At 40.5% G+C, this 24796-nt stretch overlaps 1 protein-coding gene across 1 annotated transcript in view; it reads right to left on the minus strand.

The window, feature by feature from the left end:
- SNX29 (sorting nexin 29) overlaps positions 1-24796 on the minus strand; it is a 560470-nt gene that overhangs the window by 503380 nt on the left and 32294 nt on the right. Inside the window, exon 4 of the mRNA XM_037068993.1 lies at positions 5919-6043. Within this exon, the coding sequence (XP_036924888.1) occupies positions 5919-6043 (125 nt within the window). The remainder of the gene's footprint in view (positions 1-5918; positions 6044-24796) is intronic.

Here is a 24796-nt window from a genome sequence, read left to right on the forward strand (position 1 = left end):
GAAATAGACTTCCAGGAAGTCCAAGAAGCCCAGAGAGTCCCAAAGAAGTTGGACCCCAAGAAGCACACACCAAGGCACATCATAATTAAGTTAGCCAAGAGTAAATATAAAGAAAGAACCCTAAAAGCGGCAAGAAGAAATGAAAGGGTTACCTACAAAGGAGTGCCCATAAGACTATCAGCTGATTTCTCAAAAGAAACCTTACAGGCAAGAAGGGGCTGGAAAGAAGTATTTGAAGTCATGAAAGGCAATGACCTACATCCAAGATTGCTCTACCCAGCAAAGCTATCATTTAGAATGGAAGGGCAGATAAAGTGCTTCCCAGATAAAGTCAAGCTAAAGGAGTTCATCATCACCAAAACCTTATTATATGAAATGTTGAAGAGACTTATCTAAGAAAAAGAAGATCAAAATATGAACAGTAAAATGACAACAAACACACAACTATCAACAAATGAACCTAAAAGAAAAGACAAACAATGAAAACAAAGACTAAGCAAACAACCAGAATGGGAAGAGAATCAAAGAAATGGAGGTCACACGGAGAGATTTTAATGGGGAGGGGGGAGGGAGGAATAGGGGGAAAGGTACTGGGAAGAAGAAGCATAATTGGTAGGCATAAAATAGATGGGGAAAGGTCAAAAATGGTATAGAAAACAGAGAACTCAAAGAACCTATATGTACAACCCATGGACAGGAACTAAGCAGGGGAATGCTGGAGGGTGGGGGTTGTGGGGTGGAGGGGGGATAAAGGGAGAAAAATTGGGAAAACTGTAATTGCATAATCAATAAAATATACTTTAAAAAAAGAAAGAAAGAGCAGAAAACATCCAGGCATCATTTCCAAGACTAATGTAATAATCACATCTCTCCTCCCGTCTGCAGAACACAGCACTTTAATTTTTTAAGTTGTCTTACATTTCCCTGTTGTTTAAGTTAGGATGTTTTGGGATGCAAATAAAAGATTGAATTCACAAAGGCTTAAAACATTAGAGAATTTATTATTTTGTATAACATTAAGTCCAGGTATCTACAAAGACTGGAGTGTACTGAAAATCCAGACGAAAACAAAAATTAAGGGACTTCTGGCTATAGCCAAGTGAGAAGGTTAACAAGTCCCCTCCCCAAAAGCAACTATCAAATTGGATAAAACTGACAAAACAACTGTCTCAGCACTCTAGAAACTGACTCAAAGGCTTATAATCTGAGAGGTGTTTATGCTTGAAAACCACTGAATTTTAGCAAAGAACAGTGGGAACAGAAACAAAAGTGCAACAAAAAACTAGCAACCAATACTCTATCCCAAGTGTCAGGGGCAATAGGGAGAGGTGGAGACTGGTGAACTAGAGCACTTTTGTCCAATCTACAGAGAGCAGGAATATTGGGCTCCAGCCAAAGTCAATAGTAATCATGGGCCCAAATTCATAGGTCTTCAAGTTTAAGAAAAGTTAGAAATCCATATTTCAATCTAATATCTCAAAATTTTTAAGTGCTGGCAACTTTTTAAAGCAATTTTATGCATACTGTACAGAGTACCAGTTTCCAAGCTCCACCCTTCATGCACCCTAACCTCAGATGACCAAAGGCCTCTGGCAGACTCAGCATTATCTATTGTACTGTGATTTGCAATAACATCATTTTGGTCAGTCATTACTTTTTCAGCTTTTCTCTTTTCAAAAGGTGATGTTCTTCATTTGTAAACAGAGCTAATGCAACAGCCTTGTGGATTAATTCACCTTTATTCTCTCCTGTCACTTTCAATTCTGTTAACTAAGCCAGAGTGGTCCACAGAGGAGCAATAATTGGCAAGAGGCCCAATGCCAGAGGAGGGGGAACTGGGAAGAGCCAAGAATCTGACATCAATCTGACCCAGCTCGGAATACTGAGCTCTGCCATTGATCAGCTGTGGGAACTTGGGCAACTTATTAACGTATTTGAGCCTCACTGTCATCATCTGAAAAATAAGGACACCATCATCTACCCTCAAAAGTGACCACCGTGTTTTCATCAAGCAGCAACTCCAGCAGCTCTGTACCAAGGCCTGGGCTTTGTGGGTACTTTCTCATGGAGTCCCCACCACAACCCTGCAAGCCAAGGCCTGCTATTAACCTTACTTTGCACATGAAGAAACAGAAGCTCAGAGAGGGGAGTGCCCCAGAGACCTCGTGTAACAGCAAGGATTTCAAACCTGTCATCTGACTCTAGAGTCTGATATAAACTGTTAAATTACATAAAGAGCCTTGCCCAGCAGCCAGCAGGGATAAAGGAACAGGACAATGCTCATTTCCACCAGATTTCACTGTCTTCGTTCTACCTAAAAGGTCATTCCAATGGCTCTGAGAACAATCTCAAGAAGCCATTGATCTGATCTTTCCCAGCTCTTAGCAATTGAAAACCCACGGGCTCCCCTCTCATGTGAAACTTTTAATCACACATTCAATAGCAAGAAAGAGGTTTTAATCAGCCAAGGACTATGCTGCACAGTTGAATGGTTAGTTAACTCTGCCAACATCAATGGCAAAGCCCTTGGCAGCCACTCAAGGGCTAGTCCGGTTTGTGCTTTCCCCTTCTGCTAATTGTCTAGGAGGCGGCCCAGGACAGCTTCTCAGAGGAAAACAGAGCCAGACACTTGTTCATCAGTCTCTTTGAGATGTACATGCAGAAATCATGTTAAGACACAGGGAGGTGGCAAGAACATGAGAGCTGGAGATGCCTTGTAAACATGTTGGTTCTTCTCTTGAATTGATGCTTCCGGATTCTTAGAGTATAGTCTCAGCAATGGAACTGCTGGGTCAAAAGGCAGTTCCATTTTCAGTTTTCGGAGGAATTTCCATACTGCTTTCCACAGTGGCTGCGCCAGTCTGCATTCCCACCAACAGTGCACTAGGGTTCCCTTTTCTCCACTACCTCCCTAGCACTCATTGTTTGTTGATTTGGTTCTGATGGCCATTCTGACCAGTGTGCAACCCAGTATTTGTAGCAGCACAATTTACAATAGGCAAGTGCTGGAAGCAACCTAAGTGCCCATCAGTAAATGAGTGGAGAAAAAAAAAACGTGGTACATTTACACAATGGAATACTACACATCAGAAAGAAAGAAGGCATTCCTATTCTTTGTGACAGCTTAGATGAATCCAGAGAGCATTATGCTAAGTGAAATAAGCCAGGCAGTGAAAGGCAAATACCATATGATCACACCTATAAGTGGAACCTAATCAACAAAACAAGCAAGCCAACAAAATGTAACCAGAGACATCAAAATTAAGAACAAACTGACAATAACCAAAGGGGAGGGGATACTGGGGGGGAAGAGGGAAAGAGTTGTCAAGGAACATGTACAAAGGACACATGGACAAAGCCAAATCGGGGTAGGATCGAGCGTGGCAGGTGGGGATGGCTGGGATGGGTGGGAATGGTGGAGGGAAAATGGAGACAACTGTAACTAAACAACAATTTTTTTAAAAAGGGGGTGGGAGGAAATGTGTTGGTTACTTCTCTAATTATTAGGGCCAAGTAACAAAAGATAAGAATTCCAGTCTGGATGGGAACAGAAAAAGAATGTTTAGTCATTCTTCATGACTAAAAGGTCAGAGCTGTAAGAGGGATGAGATGGAGGAAGAGGTTCAGAGGTAAAGGGTGCTGAGGAAAGAGGACAACTGGTTAAACATGTGTACACTGAAGAAGGTTTGTACACGAGATTCTCACTGAATGCCCCTGACAAGCCCCCAGGTAGACAAGACTACCCACCCTTACAAGGGAAAACAACTAAGGCTCCAAATGTTCCCAGGGTCCTATTAGAGTCATCCTCACAGTCTGACTCCAAAGCCAGGGTCGCCTCTGCCAGCAGGTGCCCTCTCCTGGATGGAAGCAGAGCCAGAGCCTCGCTGGTTTCATTAAGGTAGCTCTCCGCAGACGGCTAAGATAGAAACGAGGAGAAACACAAGGGCCAAGAAAGCCGAGGCGGGCTGTGGGAAAAGCTATGCCCTTGAACAGCTCATAACCAGCCCAGTGCCCTCAGCCATACCCATGCAGGGGCCCAGGGAAGCATGCTGGATGTGAGACAACAGAGACTGACATCTGAGGTGACCACACAGTTAGCAGTGGTTTCCAGGAAAACTGAGGCCATTGATGCTGGCTCTTCTCTGACCAGCCCCCTGCATCCATCCACGACTTTTAAAGGAGGGACCCAAGAGCACAGGAGAAAAATCAACAGTGACAGGAATCCCTCTTGCAGCTTTCCCCTGCCCCACCAAGAACCACCTTCACTTCTGAAAATGAGCAACTGGGGAGATGAACAGGAATCAAAGATTTGTTGAAGGGCAGAGAGGAAAGGGAAGATACACCAACATGAGGGAGAAAGCAAGAATAGCGAAGGGTTCCATCAGCAGAGAATTTCCACCAACACCTCCACCAAACATGGTGAGCACTGATTTTTAGCTTTGAAAAGAGGCGAACTAGCCAAAAACGACACATTTTACTCAGCAGAGTCACTAACACTATTACAGTCAGAAGACAGATTTGGGAAGTCAGGGTTCCAACCACAAGCAGTGTCTGAAAGAGCATGTTCTTTAAACCAGAGGGGAGGAGGAAAACACGGGGCAGGGCTTTTTTTGGGGGGGTCTTTTTTATGTATACTTGTTTTATTCATAATTTGTCTTATTTTAGGGTACTAAAAGTGATGCTAATGGTTGAATTCAACAAAAAAATATTTTAACCTCATCTTAAATATACAGATCTATTTCATTCAATGTCAATATTCGATGTGAAAAGGAGCATAAAAACAAACAGGTACACAAATGCACAGTTTGCATAAAGGTCTATTTCATTGTTGGTGGGTAGCGCACTCAGCAGTTAAATGCATTTAAATAATGTGTAGGGGACTACACCTGGCAGCACTGATGACTGGGCAGACACCCAAGTCAACTGAAACCGGCTAACAAGTAACTGCCTAAATAGTAAACATGCAGCTCTTGGCTGGATCATCAACACAGGATAGCTGTTATATGACAGGGTACTCTCGAAGGTTCAGGTCCAAAGCAAGTCACTCTCAGCAGTGTCCTCATCTGTATAGTGGAGAACATGAAGGCCCTACAATTCACAGGGCTGATGGGAGAATTGAACCAGGTAATTTATACAGAAGACTAATAAAGTGCCAGGCTTGCACTAAATACTTGTGTTAATAGTTATTATTATTAGCATTATCTCTGCCATTCAGAGACACAGGAGCATGGTACATGGGAAATGCTTTGACAACCTTAAAATGGATGATAACAGAACTTACAAGCTCAGAGACCTGTGTGATTTCTGTTGCTGTTATTGAAGACAGATTTAATTATGAAATACCATGCTATCCCCACATATAACATTAAGAGAGATTATTAATTTCCCAGCAAATGCCACACACATTGGTGAAATAAGCACCTCAGCTGCAGGCCCCCAAACCCCTCAAAGACTACAACATGTAGCTCCAGGAATTCTGCATGAAGGATGACTTTATTTATATAAAGATGTCAGATGAGCCTAGCTGGTGTAGCTCAGTAGATTGAGCATGGGCTGCAAACCAAAGGGTCACTGGTTCAATTCCCAGTCAGGGCACATGCCTGGGTTGTGGGCCAGGTCCCCAGTAGGGGGCTCATGAGAGGCAACCACACACTGATATTTCTCTCCCTCTCTTTCTCCTTCCTTTCCCCTCTCTCTAAAAATAAAAGTAAGATAAATACAGATATTCTTTAAAAGAAAGATGCCAGATGACACCATTATGGACAAGTCAGACATCCTTACATGTGATTTCTGCACCACCAGGCCCACCCCACCCTGACCAGTCCCACAGTGACTGCCTTGCTCACCACTAAAATATAAATAAAATAAAAAGAGAGAGCAAGAGAAAATACAGTATTGTCTGGACCATCAATCAGTACCTGTTTCAGTTTTGCTGGAGAAGCCTGCTGCCTGTTTGATCGCAGCTGCTGTTAGTGCTAATCCACGACTCCTCTTCAAGCCATGCTGTAGGACGGCCTCAAACTGGGCACACAGACAGGTCACCCTGTGAGAGAACCAATGATTCATCAGTCCGCCCTGTAAAGGGAGACAAACAAGCCGAGTGGCCCCAGCACCTCTGGGGAGCAAGTGAACTGCCAGGTGTGAAGAAACATACTAGACACGTGGATTTACAGGCAGGTAACTGCCTTGGGGCACTCCACACACATCTCCCCATGTCTGTTCATTTCACATAAGTCAGGGAAGCCCAACTCCATCTAGCTGTAATCATTAGACTGGTGCAAGCATAACAATTCACCAGAAACAAGGGAAAATGGAATTGGTGCCAGGCAGCAGGGAAGGGGGGCGGCGGCGGCGGGGGGAGCCAATTTAAAAGCAAAGCTGTTTGGTGTAAGGAGGGGTAGGGTGTTAATTGTATTCAATTCACACATTTCAACTCAAACTCATATCACATGTAGTTCAAGGAACAAGATTATTTTTTAAGAGATTAAATTCACCAGCCTACCAAATTGGAAACACTGTGTAATTTCATGGCCTGTTACATATGCTAAAGAAATAATATGAGTTATGATTCTTGTTCTTTTGTTGTGAGAGAGTACATTTGAAGTCAGATCCACAGTTGATGAAATTTTCATTCAAGTTACAATTACTGTGCATTTAATTGAATTCATTTCTCAATAACCAAAGAAATGGGAGATTCAGGAACATGTTTGCAAAGGGATGAGGTCACAGCAACTACACTCTACTTTTAACAATCCTCCCAGCACTCCTGGGTCCCCAGACCAGTTGGATCTGTGGATTTCGGAGACCCTTCTATTCACTTGCGCAATAAAAGTTAAGAAATCCTGAGCTTCTATGTGCCAGGCACTACTCAAGGCTCTGATGAAATGAAGGTGGGAAATGAGACATACAAGGTCTGCCTCACCACATCTGCATACTTCTAATGGGGGGAGGGGAGATACACAAAGAAATAAGCTAACCAAACCATTTTAGTTGAAGAGAACTTTGAAAAAAATAGATCAATGAGGTGATAAGTGGAGACAAGGGATGGATCAGCTTAAAAGCTGTGGTGTGAATGGTGTATCCTCAGAGCTAAAACCTGAATATGACAAGAGGCAGCAGTCTGGGCAGAGGAGCCCAGTGCAAAAGTCCTGAGGCCACCACCATCCATGTCAACCTTCCTAAGTGCAGGCATTTCCTGCCCCACCTAGCCCCACACCTGAAATAATAACACTCCAAGGATTTATTGTTCTGTGGGTGGTAAAATATTTTCATACCCATGATTCATTAATTAGCTTCTCTCATCAACATTATCATATAGGTAAGGCAAGTATTATTATCTTCATTTTACACTTCAAGAAACTGAGGCTTAAACACCTTTGAGAGACAGAATACAATAAGTACACAAATAGCAGCAGCATCTGTACTACAGCCCTATGCATCCCCGCGCAGGTCCAAGGCAGTTTCTGCTACACCCCATACCACTAAGACAAACAGGCTTTATTCTAAGACAAACATCCTCTCCCTCCCAAATCCAACCTCCCCTCAAGTCATCTGTCTACACTAGAAAATCCTAACACAGCACCAGCAAATACCAGCAGTTAAACATTTTACTCTCAATTCTGTGACCACGACAGACATCACTAACCATCCTGGCATTCTAGGCTACCACTGCCAATGATGAAGCTGGTCCTCCATGGGAAGGAAGCCTATTTAGCATCCCAAACCTAACACATGTCCTCAACTACACTATTTGGTTTCCAAGTCCTACCTCAACTTCCTGGCTCCTCTTCACCTGGTACATAGCATGTGCTACACAAATGCTTTTTCAATGGGTATGTAAGTGGCTGGTTAGTCTTGAACCAAGGGTCCTGGGATACTCCCCCACACCAAAACAACCCTTTTTGCTGGGTATATGTCACTCTTAAATATTATATGTGCATATGAAAGGAAACCCCAAAAAACGAATTCATTAAAAACTGTGCATTTATTCTTACATGTTTAAACTTCAGTCACCTTCAAAGCACTCTCCATTTCATGCAATACACTTATTGAGACTTTTCGCACTGCTCAAAACAGTTTTTGAACTCTTCAATTTTGATGCCTCTTAGTGCTTCTGCCCTTTTTTGTTTCACCGCTTCCACACAGGCAAAACCTCCCCCTTTGAGGACTTTTTTCATCTGGGAAAACAAAAAAGAGTCGCTCAGGGCAAGATTGGGTGAACAAAGAGGGTGGGGCCCAGTAGTCATGCCATTTTTGGTCAAAAACTGTGGGCAGGTGTGCTCATAAATCACCCATAATGAAATGGACAAATGCACCGAAACAGTCTGGTGTTGAAAGACAAATACCATATGATCTCACCTTTAACAGGAAGCTAAACAACAAAACAAACAAGTAAGCAAAATAAAAACAAAGACACTGAAATAGAGAACAGGCTGACAGTGACCAGAGGGGAGAGGGAAGGAAATTTCAGGGGAAAAGGAGGAAGGATTTGACACATGGAAAACAACTAAGGGGGGTGGAAATGGGAGGGAGGTGGGGAGCACTGGGGGAGAGGGGCTGAGATGGGAATAAAAGACAGAAAACTGTACTTGAACAATAATTAAATTAAAAATTTTAATGTAAAAAAAAATCCACTGAAGCCAAACACAACCTCTCACAACAACACCAGCTGGTACTGATACAGGTGGGTTCCTAGAACACTCACCTAGCAGAGGATGCCTGTACTATAAGGGGCTTGCCCCCCAGAAGATAATTCTAGTTTTATGGGGTCACCCCTCATATGCTAGTCTCTTTACATATTCATGCAGACACATATTTTTTAGAGTTTCTTAAAAGTTGGGACACCAAAACTATCTAAATTCCACAGAAACCAAAACAGGGGCATACCAAAATGCAGCCTGACGAGGGCTCTGTCTTAGGGTAGAAAACCAAAACAAAACCCTGGGCTGTGTTTATAGTTCTTCACAATAAGCCATAGCCTGCCTGTACCTTTAAGTGAATCATCTGCAAATACAATGATTAACTCAGCAATCTCTGTCAGTTTGCTCAGCTCCAATGCGCAAGTAACTGCCCTGACAACTCCGGATAATACCAGGCCCCTAAGGGGAATGGAATGTAGGCAAACAGCACAAACCCAGTCCCTAAGGTTTGGGTTACATCAGCAGTGTTCCCTTCCAGATGCACACAGGTCACAATCAACCTAACATAGCAGAAAACCCAGGTGGGCAGTGGTCCTATAATTAGTTCATTCTGATGCCTGCCTTGCCAAAGGCCATTCTACTTTACACAGTCCCCACATTCCCTTTTCATCTCCCCATGTAACTGAGCTACTGGTCATTCAAGACTTAGCTAAATGGTCTCCTCCTTCAGGAAGCCTCCCTGAATCCTTCCTCATTCTGAGCTTCTTCCTACTATAGCTCTTGGCCAATCCCCCAGTTACTGGTCTGCTTTTCACAGCTGTCTCCTCTCGGTAAGTTAAGCAAGGATCATGCCTCATTCATCTTAGTTGCCCCAGCACCCAGCACAATGTCTGGCTACTGTGGGTATCATGACCAAAATGATTTCCCCCCTCAGGGAACTCAGAATATGGACTTGATAATATATTTAGGTGAGAGATGCATCTCAGCAGCTCTTGTATAATTTGTAATCCAAATCCAGGTCAATTAAGAATAGTGAATCAAGAACACACATGTCCAACTTTATGAATCCGCAGCCCTTTAGCTTGTGGTAAGCACACTACAGGCACTGATTTATAACCATGTCACCTTAAGGTTTTAATTTCTTCTCATCTTAATTCATTGATATGATAATTCCTGCAAAATGAAAAGAGCACTTGCTTTAGTGGATCTATTTTCTCGCCGCAGGTCCTCCTCTTTTCCAGAACGCTCTCTGCTAAATGCTCTCTGGCACTACGTGATGGGTTGGCTGCCTCCATGGCATTTATCAAACTAAACTAACTTTTATTATATGGTCAATGTATTGGGGCGCGTTTTGTTAATTAAGTGGTGTGCTTAATCAACAGTGAATATGTTAATGTTTTCAAAAGCACCAATCAAGGAAGTTTTTAGGCATACAGCTGCTTACCATAGGAAGGGACAAATAAAATGTGGTGTATTGCCCTGACCCACATGGCTCAGTTGAGTGTCATCCTGCCAAGTGAAAGTTCTGCGTACCAGTCAGGGCACATGCCTGGGCTGTGGGACTGGTCCCAGTTGGGGCGTGTGCAAGAGGCAACTGATTGATGTTTCCTTACACATCAATGTTTCTTTCCCTCCCTTTCTCCCTCACTTCCCCTCCCTCTAAAAATCTAAAAATCTAAATAAATAAAGTCTAAAATATATAAATTTTAAAATGTGGTGTATCAATACACTGGAATACTATTAGCAAGAAAAGAAATGAAGTACTGACACAGGCTACAACATGGATGACCCTGAAAATATTATGCAAAGGGAAAGAAGTCAGACCCAAAAGCCACATGTATGATTCCACAAAATGTTGAGAAAAGGGAAATGGATAGAAACTGAAACTCGGTTAGTAGCTGCCTAAGGCTGGGAGTAAAATCGAGGGTAAACTGTAAACTAGCACAAAGGAACTCTTTGAGATAATGAAAATGTTCTAAAACTGGATTGTGTGTTGATGGTTACACAATTCTATAAATTTACAATTAAAAAATCACTGCACTGTACACTTAACAAGGTGTAGATTTTCACGATATGCAAATTAGACTTCAATAAAGCTGTTTTTTCTGAAAACTTCCCTCCAGGTCTCAGTAAAAGTTTGAAGAAGACATGAAGGAGTTAATAAATGAAAAACGACATAACTCACTCCTGCTGAATCTAGAAGCACCAGCACCAGCACCAGCACAGCTGGACACTGCATGAACTTAGCCAGTTGAGTGCAAAATTCTGCATGCATCAGTTTTCCTGGGTGCATCCAGTTTGTCCTGGATCTCAAGATTGCTTAATCTGCCACATTAGTCTATAATAAGATTCCTAAAAATCCTGCCTTTCTTCATGGTAACTGTTAGAACAACAGACAGTCAGTAATAAATGCTGCATTTTTACAAACTGCATCAAATTAACCTTGTGACAGAAGGGTAGATTTCAAATGAATTACTTTTACTACATTACAATTTTACTGGAACATTCTGGGGAAAATCAAGTACAAGCATGAAAATGGACTAGGTTATCCACATGTGGAAAGCTTCAATGTCACCTGGAATGGAGTCAACTGAGCCCATAAAAATCAGTTCACTAGTGGCACTAGTCATATCTCATATCTAACACTGTACAATTATCAACTAGCCTTGCTAAAGCAAGACCATTACATGATGATCATTTGAAATGGGCCATGCCCTACATATATGTTTTATAAATAAAGTTTTCAAAAAGGTTCACACCCTTTAAACCATGAAGATTACTGGCAGAAATCAATCCTCAGCTATAGTATACAAGTCAGACAAATATTTAAGACAAGCAATGGAACAGAATAGAGACCAGAAATAAACCTACACCTATATGGGTCAATTAATACATGCCAAAGCAGAGAGTAAGGGGTGGGGGGCTGGGTGGAAAAGGTGAAGGGATTAAGGAAAAAAACCCTCATAGACAGACAACAATATGGTGACCACCACAGGGAAAGGTCGGGAGCACAGACAAAAGATGTATTTGGAAGAAAAATGGTGATGGAAGGAGACTTAATTTGGTGTGATAAGCACACAATACAATATACAGATGGTGTATTATAGAATTGTACCCCTGAAACCTATGTAATTTTATTAGCCAATGTCACCCCAATAAATTCAACTAAGACTATATACATAAATAATAAAAAATAAAATATATGACAAGAGGCAAAAGTATACAATGGGGTAAAGATAGTCTATTCAAAAAAGAGTGTTGGGAAAACTAAACAGATACATACAAAAAGTTAAACTACCTTCTTTTTTTTTAAAGATTTTATTTATTTTTTTTAGACAGAGGGAAAGGAAGGGAGAAAAAGAAGCATTGATCAGTTGCCTCTCACATGTGCCCCAACCAGGGATTGGGCCCACAACCCAGGCATGTGCCCTGACCAAGAATCAAACCAGTGAACTTTTGCTTTTTGGGACAATGCTCAACCAACTAACTCATGCCAGTCAGGGTTAGACTACCCCACATGCAAGAAAAAACACAAAATGGATTAAAGATTTAAATGTAAAACCCCAAACCATAAAACTCCTAGAAGAAAACATACGCAGTAAACTCTCTTGATAATACTTTTTCTGATATATGTCCTCAGGCCAGGAAAACAATAGAAAAAAATAAACAAACGAAACTACATCAAACTCAAAAGCTTTTGCACAGCAAAAGAAAATCATCAAAAAATGAAAAGATGATGAGAGATGAAAAATGAAAGACATTTTATGGGAGCAGATACTCATCCATGACACATTGGATAAAGAGTTAATATCCAAAATCTATAAAGAACTCGTACAATTTAACACCAAAAACCAATCAGTGCAATTAAAAAATGGGCAGATGATCCAAATAGAAACTTCTCCAGAGGATGTACAGATGGCCAATGGACATACGAAAAGATGCTCAACATCACTACTCATCAGAGAAATGCAAATGAAAACCACAATGAGATATCACCTCACACTTGTCAGTGTAGCTATTATCAATAACTCAACAAACAACAAGTGCTGGCAAGGATGTGGAGAAAAGGGAACTCTCATGTACTATGGGTGGAATGCAAATTTGTGCAGCCATTATGAAAAACAGTTTGGAGGGTCTTCAAAAACTAAAAATAGAACTACCTATGACCCAGCAATTTCATTTCTGGGTATTTATCCAAAGAAATCCAAAACACTTATTTGAAAAGAAATATGCACTCCTACATTCACTGCAGTGTTATTTACAATAGCCAAGATGTGGAAGCAGCCCCAATGCCTATCAATAGACGACCGGATAAAGAAGATGTGATGCATACAATGGAATATTATTTGGCCATAAAAAATGAAATCTTTCCTTTTTGCAACAATATGGATGGACCTAGAGGGTATTATGCTAAGTGAAGGTCAAAGAAAAACAAATACCATTTTATTGCTCTTAAATGTGGAATCTGAAGAGGTAATAAACAAAACAGAAACTGACTCATAGATACAGAGAACAAACTGATGGTGGCCAGATGGAGAGGGCTGCGGAAGCAGGGTGAAAAGGTGAAGGGAGTGAGAAGTACAAATTGGTAGTTACAAAACAGTCATGGAGCCCTGGCTGGTGTGGCTCAGAGGACTGAGTGCCAGCCTGTGAACTAAAGGGTTGCCAGTTTGATTCCCAGTCAGGGCACATGCCTGGGTTTGCAGGCTAGGTCCTCCCACCCCCGGTAGCAGGGTGTACAAGAGGCAACCACATACTGACGTTACTCTCCCTCTCTTTCTGCCTCCCTTCCCCTCTGTCTAAAAAATAAATAAATAAAATATTTTTAAAAAGCAAAATAGTCATGGGGGTATAAAGTATAGCAGGGAATATAGTCAATGATATTTTTTCTATCTATTTATTTATATTTAATTATTGTTCAAGTACAGTTTTCTGTCTTTTACTCCCATCCCAGCCCACCCTCCTGTGCTCCCCCCATCCCTCCCATTTCCACCCTTCTTAGTTGTTGTCCATGTATCCTTTATATTTGTTCCTCTAAATCCCTCCCCTGTTTCCCCTGAAATACCCTCCCCACGCCCCTCTGGGCACTGTCCCCGTGTTCTCTATTTCAGTGTCTTTGTTTTTATTTTGCTTGCTTGCTTGTTTTGTTGTTTAGCTTCCTGTTAAAGGTGAGATCATATGGTATTTGTCTTTCAACACCTGGGTTATTTCACTTAGCATAATGCCAATAATATTTTAATAGTATATGGTACCAGGAGGGTACTAGACTTATAAGGGTGGATCACTATTTTGTAAGTTATATAAATACCTAACCACTATGCTATAAATGTACACCTGAAATTAATGTAAAATAATATATGTTAATTATAATTGAAAAATAAAAAATATATTTAACATATAGGGTTGGCCAAAAGTCCATTGTTTTTTCTGTAAAATAAAAAATATTTTTTTATTTTCACCAATAACTTTATTGATTTGGATATTTTGAGTATGTCAGCTACCTCCCTCTAATGGCTTCTAGTGGGTAGAAGCCAGGGGTGTTACTAAACATCTCCCGACGCCTAGGACAGCCCCACAGCAAAGAGTTATTTCACCAAAATGTCAGTAGTACTGAGAAACTTCACAAACCACTTTTGACACGTTCAATCTATCACAGCACCTTCTCCACACACTGCACAAATCTTTGTTTGCATTTCAGTTGTGTATTTACCTTTCTTGAAATAATAAAGCATAATACACTGAAAATGTTGCATATCTTCTATCTTCAATATTAAAATGGCTACACGAAAATTTTGATAAGTTTTTTTGTTTTGTTTTTTTATTTTAATTTTAATTTTTATTTAATTCTTGTTCAAGTACAGTTTTCTGTCTTATATTCCCAGCCCTGCCCCGCTCAGTGCTCCCCGCCTCCCTCCCATTTCCACCCCCCCACCTTAGTTATTGTCCATGTGTCCTTTATACTTGTTCATGTGAATCCATCCCCTTTTCCCCTATGATTCTCTCCCCTGATAAGTTTTTTTTTTTTAATGCACATTGATCTGACAGCTGTAACAATACAATCCAATGAAACTGTTTGGAATGAAGTTAAAGACAACTAAGCACTACTAGAGCCATCTTGCAGAAAAAAAAATGTAACAGACTTTTTGGCCAACCCAATAAAAATATTTAAAGCAACATTCTTTATAGTAATGGAAAGTTTAAAAGCATCTAGATATTTAACACATGGGAAACTAGTTAAACAACCAATAGCACAGCATGTAATAATACTATTTGGCCCTTAAAATTATTTATCAAAAACTTATAAGCCAAATGTAATATTTTTCATTACATTATAAATGAAACTGTACTTATGTTCTCAACTATGCTAAAAATTTCTTTAAAAAATTATCTGAAAAGCTTAAAAGCCACGCAGTAAAAGAATTACTGATGATGCCTTTCTTACCTCTATGCCTTTTTGAAACTAGCTGTTTTTCTAAAGCAAATACTTAAAAAGAATTCATGTCTCAAGAAACAGAAATACTGCTATCTTGAGCTATCGATAAAGAATGAAGAAATATGGTTTAAAGTTATGGTGAGGAAAAAACCATGCAACTATTTAAAATGTTTATAGGGAACTTGAGATAGTGGTGAGTGTTTTTTTTATGTTAGAAAGAGAGGAGGGAAGGGAGAAAATACGAACTGGCTGCCTTGCATACATGCCCCTTTGCTGTGCAGGACGATGCCAATCAACTGAGCCACACTGGCTAGGGCTGGAGTAGCACGTTTTAAAGCTTAGATTATAATGGTAAGTGAAAAAAAGCCATCTACACAAAGTTATAAAAGTGTTTCTAACCCACAAATAAAAACATTGAAAGCTGATTTTTAAGTAGATGATATAGGAGAGAGGAATTCCATCTACAACAGTAGGAAAAAAAGTAAAATAAAAAATATTTTGCAAGGAAGATACAAGCCTTATATGAAGAAAACCATAATACGCTCCTAGAAAGTATAAAGATCAAAATAAATGGGGAAACCATTTTCCTGAACAGGAAAATTACAATTAAAATGTCAATTATTCCCAAATTAATTTATAAATTTAATATGATTCCAATAGTAATCACAAGAACTTGACAGTGTGGCTTTGGATACAGGGATAAAAAAACTGATAGAGCAGTACAGAGACCCCCAAAATCCAAATAAACGTGAAAATATTTTATATATGATAATGGTAGGACCTCAACTCAGATGAGCAAGAGTGAGCTATTTAACCAGTAGCACTGACACTAGTAGCTGTCAGACTGAAAGAAAATAAGGGTAAATTTCTATTTCAAAGCACAGACAGAACTAAATTACAGGCAGGTCTGCATCAAAGAAAAATAGAAATATAAAACAATAAACCATAAAAATAATACAGAAAAATCCAGAAGAATCTCAGGCCAAGATACTCTACAACCAAAATTTTAAAGATTCACAGAATTAACTACATAAAGTTTTCAAATTTCTACACAGCAAAAGACACCATAAACATAGTACAACAATAAATGAAGACTGGAGAACATGTTTATAGCACATATAACTGAAAAAGGATTAATAGCTATAGTACATGATGGGCATTCTACAAGTGGGTAAGAAAAAAACAAGAAACAAGCCCTGGCTGGTGTGGCTCAGTGGACTGAGTGCCCGCCTTCTAACCAAGGGGTCAGCAGTTTGATTCCCAGAGAGGAGGGCAAATGCCTGGGTTGTGGCCGGGTTCCCAGTTGGGGATGTGTGAGGGTCAATGTATCAATGTATCTCTCGCACATTTCTCTCCCTCTTTCTTCATCCCTTCCTCTCTCTAAAAATAAATAAAGACTTTTTTAAAAAACCCCAAGAAACTCAAAAAGTTTTTAAAAAATTAAAGATCAACAAACAAAGCACAAAAGAAGGAAATGTAGTTGGCCAATAAACATGAAAAAATATTCAATCTCACTAATGGCCAACAAAATTGTCACAATACTAAAATACCAACTTAGAGCAATCATTTTTAAAACCATAGATCTAGCAAGAGTATGTTTAAATACTGTTGATAGGAATGCAAATATGAATTGTTATATCTTTCTGCAAAAAAATCGGAAAATACAATTTTATAAATATATATTTTATTGACTATGCCATTACAGTTGTTCTATTCCCCCCTTCGTTCCCCTCTACCCTGCACACCCCCTCCCCCACCATTCCCTCCCCTTTAGTTTATGTCCACGTGTCTCAAGTTCTTTAGATTCTATATTTCCCCTACTATTTTTACCCTCCCCCCATCTATTTTCTACCTACTGTCTATGCTACTTATTTTCTGTACCTTCTCCCCCCTTCTCCTCCTCCCACTCCCCTGTTGCTAACCCTCCGTATGATCTCCATTTCTATGGTTCCACTCCTGATCTAGCTGTCCTCTTACTTTGCTTTTTTTTTCCTTAGGTGTGGTTGTTAATAACTGTGAGTTTGCTGTCCTTTCACTGTTCATATTTTTCATCTTCTTTTTCTTATATAAGTCCCTTTAACATTTCATATAAGGGCTTGGTGATGATGAACTCCTTGAATTTGACCTTATCTGAAAAGCACTTTATCTGTCCTTCCATTCTAAATGAAAGCTTTGCTGGATAGAGCAATCTTGGATGCAGGTCTTTCAATTTCATGACTTGGAATACTTCTTTCCAGCCCCTTCTTGCCTGTAAGGTCTCTTTTGAGAAATCAGCTGACAGTCTGATGGGTACTCCTTTGTAGGTGACTGTCCCCTTATCTCTTGCTGCTTCTAGGATTCTCTCCTTCATTTTAATCTTGGCTAATGTAATTATGATGTGCCTTGGTGTGCTCCTTCTTGGGTCCAACTTCTTTGGGATTCTCTGAGCTTCCTAGATTTCCTGGAAGTCTATTTCCTTTGCCAGACTGGGAAAGTTCTCCTTTATTATTTGTTCAAATAAGTTTTCCACTCATGGCTCTTTCTTTTTCCCTTCTGGTACCCCTATAATTCGGATGTTGGAACATTTAAAGATGTCCTGGAAGTTCCTAAGCCTCTCCTCATTTTTTTGAATTCTTGTTTCTTCATTCTTTTCTGGTTGGATGTTTCGTTCTTCCTTCTGGTCCATTCCATTGATTTGAGTCCCAGTTTCCTTTCCATCACTATTGTTTCCTGTGCATTTCCCTTCATTTCAATTACTTTAGCCTTCATATGTTCCTCTAATTTGTGACTATAATCAACCAGTTCTGTGAGCATCCTGATCACCAGTATTTTGAACTGTGTATCTGAGAGGTTCGCTATTTCTTTTTCGCTTAGAGTTAGCGGCTCTGGGGCTTTGAGTTCTTCTTGAGCCATATTTTGGACTGTTGGTGCCTGTTACATATGAGGAGCGGAGCCCTAGGTGTTCACCAGAGCGGGGCAACTCAGTTGCTGGGTTGTGACACTATATGTGTGGGCGGGGTCAAAGGAAAGCAATGGCGGTCCATTTGCCACCTCCCGCTGCCACTGCAGCTGCCACCATCACTGGGGCCCGCATGTTCCGTCCCCCTGCTGGGGCCTGCGAGGTCCGTCTCACTGCTAACTCTGCTGGTTTATCTGCGTGCGAATGTGTGACCACAGTCAGCCTGCCCTGCACCCTCACTGGGTCTGCGCTGCTATCCTGGCTGCCTATGTGCCTGGATCAGGGATCTTTCCTGCCTGACGCTGCTCCGCTGCTGGCTTTGCCCCTTTTACCAGTCCCAGTTGAACGGTTCGTTGTTGTAGGACTTCCGTATAGTTCAATTTTCAGTTCTTTGGCTGTGTCTTTGTTTACTAAACCTTTGTTGTATTCAAACTTGGTTGTGGGAGAAGGCACAGTGTTTCCACCTACACCTCCATCTTGGCAGAAGTCCGCAAGTATTTTAGATTCTATATTTCCCACAATATTCTTGCCGTCCTCCTATTTTCTACCTACCGTCTATGCTATTTATTCTCTTTACCTTCTCCCCTCTTCTCCTCCTCTCACTCCCCTGTTGCTAACCCTCCGTATGATCTCCATTTCTATGGTTCCACTCCTGATCTAGCTGTCCTCTTACTTTGCTTTTTTTTCTTAGGTGTGGTTATTAATAACTGTGAGTTTGCTGTCCTTTCGCTATTTGTTTTTTATCTTCTTTTTCTTATATAAGTCTCTTTAACATTTCATATAATAAGAGCTTGGTGATGATGAACTCCTTGAGTTTGATCTTATCTGAAAAGCACTTTATCTGCCCTTCCATTCTAAATGAAAGCTTTGCTGGATAGAGCAATCTTGGATGCAGGTCTTTCAATTTCATGACTTGGAATACTTCTTTCCAGCCCCTTCTTGCCTGTAAGGTCTCTTTTGAGAAATCAGCTGACAGTCTGATGGGAACTCCTTTGTAGGTGACTGTCCCCTTATCTCTTGCTGCTTCTAGAATTCTCTCCTTCATTTTAATCTTGGCTAATGTAATTATGATGTGCCTTGGTGTGCTCCTTCTTGGGTCCAACTTCTTTGGGATTCTCTGAGCTTCCTAGATTTCCTAGAAGTCTATTTCCTTTGCCAGACTGGGAAAGTTCTCCTTTAATATTTGTTCAAATAAGTTTTCTTGTTGCTTATTTGCTCTTCCTCTTCCCTTTCTTGTTGCTCTTCTTCTTCACTTTCTGGTACCCCTATAATTCGGATGTTGGAACATTTAAAGATGTCCTGGAAGTTCCTAAGCCTCTCCTCATTTTTTTGAATTCTTGTTTCTTCATTCTTTTTCTGTTTGGTCATTTGTTACTTCCTTCTGGTACACTCCCTTGATTTGAGTCCCAGTTTCCTTTCCATCACTATTGGTTTCCTGTGCATTTCCCTTCACTTCACTTAGTTTAGCCTTCATGTGTTCCTCTAATTTGTGACTAAAATCAACCAGTTCTGTGAGCATCCTGATCACCAGTATTTTGAACTGTGCATCTGATAGGTTCGCTATCTCTTGGTCACTTAGAAGTATTGGCTCTGGGGCTTTGAGCTGTTCTTCTTGAGCTGTGATGTTTTGGTCTACTCGCACCTGTTACCTACAAGGGGCGGAGCCTTAGGTGTTCACCAAGGTGGGGCAACCCAGTCACTGGATTGTGATGCTGGATGTGGGGGCAGGGTCAGAGAGGAGCAATGCATTTGTTCTGTGCTCTCTCAGATTTCAGTCCCCTCTGCTGGTTCCTGCAAGCAATCCTGGCCCTCCGGTGCCAGCTCCCAGGTGTGTGGGCCTGTGCACCCTCTAGGACCCTGTGGGTCTCTCCAACGAACTCTCTGTGAGCCTGGGAGCTTCTCCTGGCACCTTGACCCTGAAAGTTTTTCCAATTGGTGCTTTTAGGCTTTAATTCCCATTGCTGGGGCCCTAGCCTGCAAGGTCTGTCTCACTGCTCGCTCCTTTGCTTGGTTTATTTGCACACGAATGTGTGACCTCGATCAGCCAGCTGCCTTGCGCCCCCACTGGGTCTGCCTGTTACCGCCCCACACCTGGGATCTGCCAACCGCTGCCTGCACACCTGGGTCAGTCTGGCCACCCTTTTCTGCCTGACCCTGCTCCACCAGCCGCTGACTCCACCCCTCCTATGGGTCTGGCTGAATGGCTCATTGTTGTCGGACTTCCATACAGTTCAATTTTCTGTGTTTTGGTTGCGTTTTTGTTACTAAAACTTTGTTATCTTTAAACTTGGTTGTGTGAGGAGGTACAGTGTTTCCACCTACGCCACCATCTTGGCCGGAAGTCTCTCGGAAATACAATTTTTTTAATAAACTCTTTGGCCAAGCAAGCATTCCTACTTCTAGGAATTTATCCCATAAAAATAAAAGCACCGCTAATTAGAAAATCAGTAAAAATCAGATATTTCACCAAAGGGGATACACCAACTAGCACATGAAGTATGTTCAATATCATCATTATCCATTAGGGAAATGCAAATTAAAACTACAGTGAGATATGCCTACACTCCTATAAAAATGGCCAAAATAGAAAATTATGACAATATGAAACGTTGTCAAGAATGCAGAGAAACTGGGTCCCTCACATTCTGATGGGTATGTAAATGGTAAAGCCAGTCTAGAAAACAGTTTGTCAGTTTCTTATAAAACTAAATATTGCTGGGTTATATTGTATAACCCAGCAATTGCACTCTTTGGTATTTATCTCAGAAAAATGAAAACTTAAGTTCACATTAAAAAAACTTGTATATGAATGTTTACAGCACCATTATTTACAATAACCACAAACTGAAAACAAGCCAGATGTCCCTCAGCGACTTAATGAACAGATGACAGTGTATCCACACCACGCAACCCTACTCAGCAGTGAAAAGGAGCACACTATTGACACATGCAACAGCCGGGATGGATCTCACAGCAATTATGCTGAGTAGGGGAAAAGCCAGTTCCAAAAGGTCTACAACTGTATGGTTCCATTTACATAACATTCTTGAAATGACAGAATTACAGAAATGAAGAACAGACTGGTGATAGCCAGGAGTTAGAAACGAGGACGGAGGGAACAGAGGTGTGGTAGGCATGGATACAGAAGCACAACAGGAAGCGTGCTGTGGGGATGAAACTGTGCTGTGTCTTGACTGTGCTGGTGGACAGTGAACCTACACAGTGATAAAACCGCACAGAATTAAATACATACACGCAAACAAGAATAAGTAAAACTAGGGAAAATTTAAATACTGGGCTAGAGTTTTAGAAGCTGTTACATTGTGGGGAATTGGGTACAGAGTAAATGGAATCTTCCTATATTATTTCTTATGTGAATCTACAATTATCTCAAAATTAAAAGTTTAAATAAACAATCAAACATAAAAGCACCAGTAGGCAAAGATATATGTATACACCAATATTTTTACTGCGGCATTGTTTACAACAGCAAAAACAAAAACAAAAACAAAAACAAAAACAACCAGAGCATTCACTACCAGGAGAACAGTAAGTTACAGCAACTCCACACTACAAAATATTATATGGAAATTGTAAAAGAATAAGATTCCATACTTAATCAACCCGAAGAGCACCTTTTCCCCCACACTTTAGTTCTCTGAAATTCTGATTTGCCTCATAATTAATGAAATCACACAATTAAACCTGACATTGGCTTTTCTTTCTTAACTATACATAAAGATGCCATAGATGGCCAGATTTTTTAAGCAAGTTAAAAGTAATACAAAGGGTATGTCCTCTCAATTACTTGTACACCTGCTATTATGTGGGTGGACTTAAACATCCCTGAAAATTCAGGCAAACTCTTCCAGAACAAGGGTGATGACAGCTGAGGCTGTGCATCTATCTCGCCCTCAGTATGACAGCACCAGCCTGCAGGGCCTCTCACTCCTTGCTATACCAGGGGTCCTAGGACCAGAGAATCAAATCAACACAGTGCTCTCAATCAGTCCTATGTGCTTTCGTCCTAAGCATCATCTCTCTCTGTGCTAGTGAAGGGAATGAAAGTAAATTGCATCCCAGAGATAAAGGGCCAAAAAGATACGTGAGAAAGGTGGCAACCATCTAAAAGAAACTAAAACTGAATCCTAGACTTATCATATACACCAAGGGTCGCCAACTCCTGGGCCATGGACCAGTACAGGTTGGTGATCTATTAGGAACCCGGCTGCCCAGCAGGAGGTGAGCATCCGATGAGCGAGCAAAGCTTCATCTGTATGTACAGCTATTCCCCATCGCTCCCATTATCACCTTAGCTACACCTCCTGTCAGATCAGCGGTAGCATTAGATTCCATTAGGAGCGCAAACCCTACAGTGAACTGTGTATATGAGGGATCTAGGCTTCGAGCTCCTTATGAGAATCTACTGCCTGATGATCTGAGGTGGAGGTGAGGCCATGAAGCTACCGCTGGGGGGCAGCTGCAAATACAGATTATTGATAGTAGAGAGGTTTGACTGCACAGAGACCATAATAAGTCAACTGCTTGCAGACTCATATCAAAACTCTATCAGTGAGTGGCAAGTGACAATTAAGCTGCATCTGGTGGCAGGCTATAAAGCCATCTAGCAACACCCCCAGACCATAGAAGAACTGTCTTCCAAGAACCAGTCCCTGGTGCCAAAAATATTGGGGACCGCTGCCACAGACCAGAAAAGCAATAAATTCCAGCTGGATTAAAGGATTATCTGTAAACAATAAAAATTTACAAGAAAATTGAAAAGACCATATGCACACTCTCATGTTAGGGAAGATCTTAAAATAATGAAAACTCAGAAACTGGTAAATAGGTATTATCAGTTAAAAAACACTTAAGCATGTAAAAAAAATTCCAATTTTTAAAATGATATTTTATTGATTATGCTATTACAGTTGTCCCAATTTTTCTCCCTTTGCCCCCTCCACCCAGCTCCCCCTACACACACACTCCCTCAGGCAATCCCCACACCACTGTTCATGTCCATGGGTCATGCATATAAATTCTTCAGCTACTCCATTTCCTTTACTGTACTTTACATCCACATGGCTATTCTATAATTACCTACTTGTACTTCTTAATCCCCTCACCTATTCACCCATTCTCCACCCTCAAGTCTGGCAACCATCAAAATGCTTTCTATATCCATGATCCTGTCTCTGTTCTTCTTGTTTGCTTAGTTTGCTTTTTGGATTCAATTGTTGATAGGTATGTATTTATTATCATTTTATTGTTCATAGCTTTGATCTTCTTTTTCTTAAGTAAGTCCCTTTAATATTTCACATAATAATGGTTTGAAGAGGATGCACTCCTTTAGTGCACCCTGTTCCACATCTCCCCTCCTCCTACCAGGATGGATGTGGTTTCTTGAACCCTGTAGTCATCAGGCTTCCATTCAACTCGATTTCTGACTTTTCTGAGTGATGGCTGTTCTATGGTTCAGCTGTAATTTTGATGTGGTTGTGCAAGGAGATGAGCCATATCTGCCTACACCACAATCTTGACCGAAAGTCCCTGTTCCTCCACGTAAAGATTTTTAAATTTGGTATTATAATAAATAATAGTATCTGTGCTTACAAAGGTAATGGACAAAATAAATTTTTTAAAAAGTTACAGTGCAGAAAGCAGACAAAAGGTTAATCAATTACTATAATATATAAATAACTCTCACAAATTGACAAAGGGGCAAATAATCCAATAAGAATTGGGAAAATAATATGAAAAGGCTGTGCACAAAACAGTAAAACCTAGTAATCAACAAAAATTTTTAAAAAGATAACTGAAATTCATTAGCAATCAAGGAAAGGCAAACTAAAGTGACAGTGAGCCACCACCTGTCACCCATCAGACTGACAAAACCTCAAAACAATACTTAAAACTTTTAAGCAAGAAAGAAAGGGGTACACTCCTGCACTGCTGGTAGAAATTTCTAGAAAAACACCTGACCACAACTATAAAAAATAAACACATATTCTCTTTGACAAAGCAACCCAACTTATTGTAAATCTAAGCTAAAGAAATAAAATCCTCAGTATACAAGAAAAGACATGCCCTAGCTGGTGTGGCTCACTTGGTTGGGTATTGTCCTGCAAACCAAAAGGTTGTTGGTTCCATTCCCAGTTAGAGCGCATGCCTGAGTTGTGGGTTTTGGACCCAGTCGGGGCACATATGGAAGGCATACAACCAATGTTTCCCTCTCATATCAATGTTTCTCTCCCTTTCTTTCTCCCTCCCTCCCTCTCCCTTTACAACAAAGAAAAGGAAAAAAAGATGCTCAAAGATGTCTATTGGTTCATTGTCCATAGTAATAAAAATTGGACACGAAAGCAGTATTACTTCACAAGCAATTGTACATCTGCATCATGCAAGCAATACAATGCAGCCTTTTAAAAAAGAACTATTATTTGGAAAGATTTCAACAGTAATGCTAAGAGATAATAAAGATGCAGTATATACATATAAAATTCAATTTTTATAAAACAATGGCAATAAAACCCATGTGTATATACATATGCATATTTTATTTATGAAAGATTATGTGAATGTGGAAGAAAAAGCATTAAATAAATAATTTTTCATCATTAACTTAAGTTATCCAATGAGAGGAAGAAAAACATGATAGAGAATAAAAAGGCCAAGAAAAGAATTAGACAAAGAAATGCAAACTTGGTAACTGTGAAAACTCACAAGGCAGGAATTTTCAAGATACTGTAAGCATGAAGATCTTAGGATGGCCTACAGGCATGTAAA

The sequence above is a fragment of the Sturnira hondurensis genome, unplaced genomic scaffold (assembly GCF_014824575.4).
Source record: "Sturnira hondurensis isolate 20B ecotype Veracruz unplaced genomic scaffold, ASM1482457v3 Scaffold0018337, whole genome shotgun sequence".
NCBI classification, from domain to species: Eukaryota; Metazoa; Chordata; class Mammalia; order Chiroptera; family Phyllostomidae; genus Sturnira; species Sturnira hondurensis.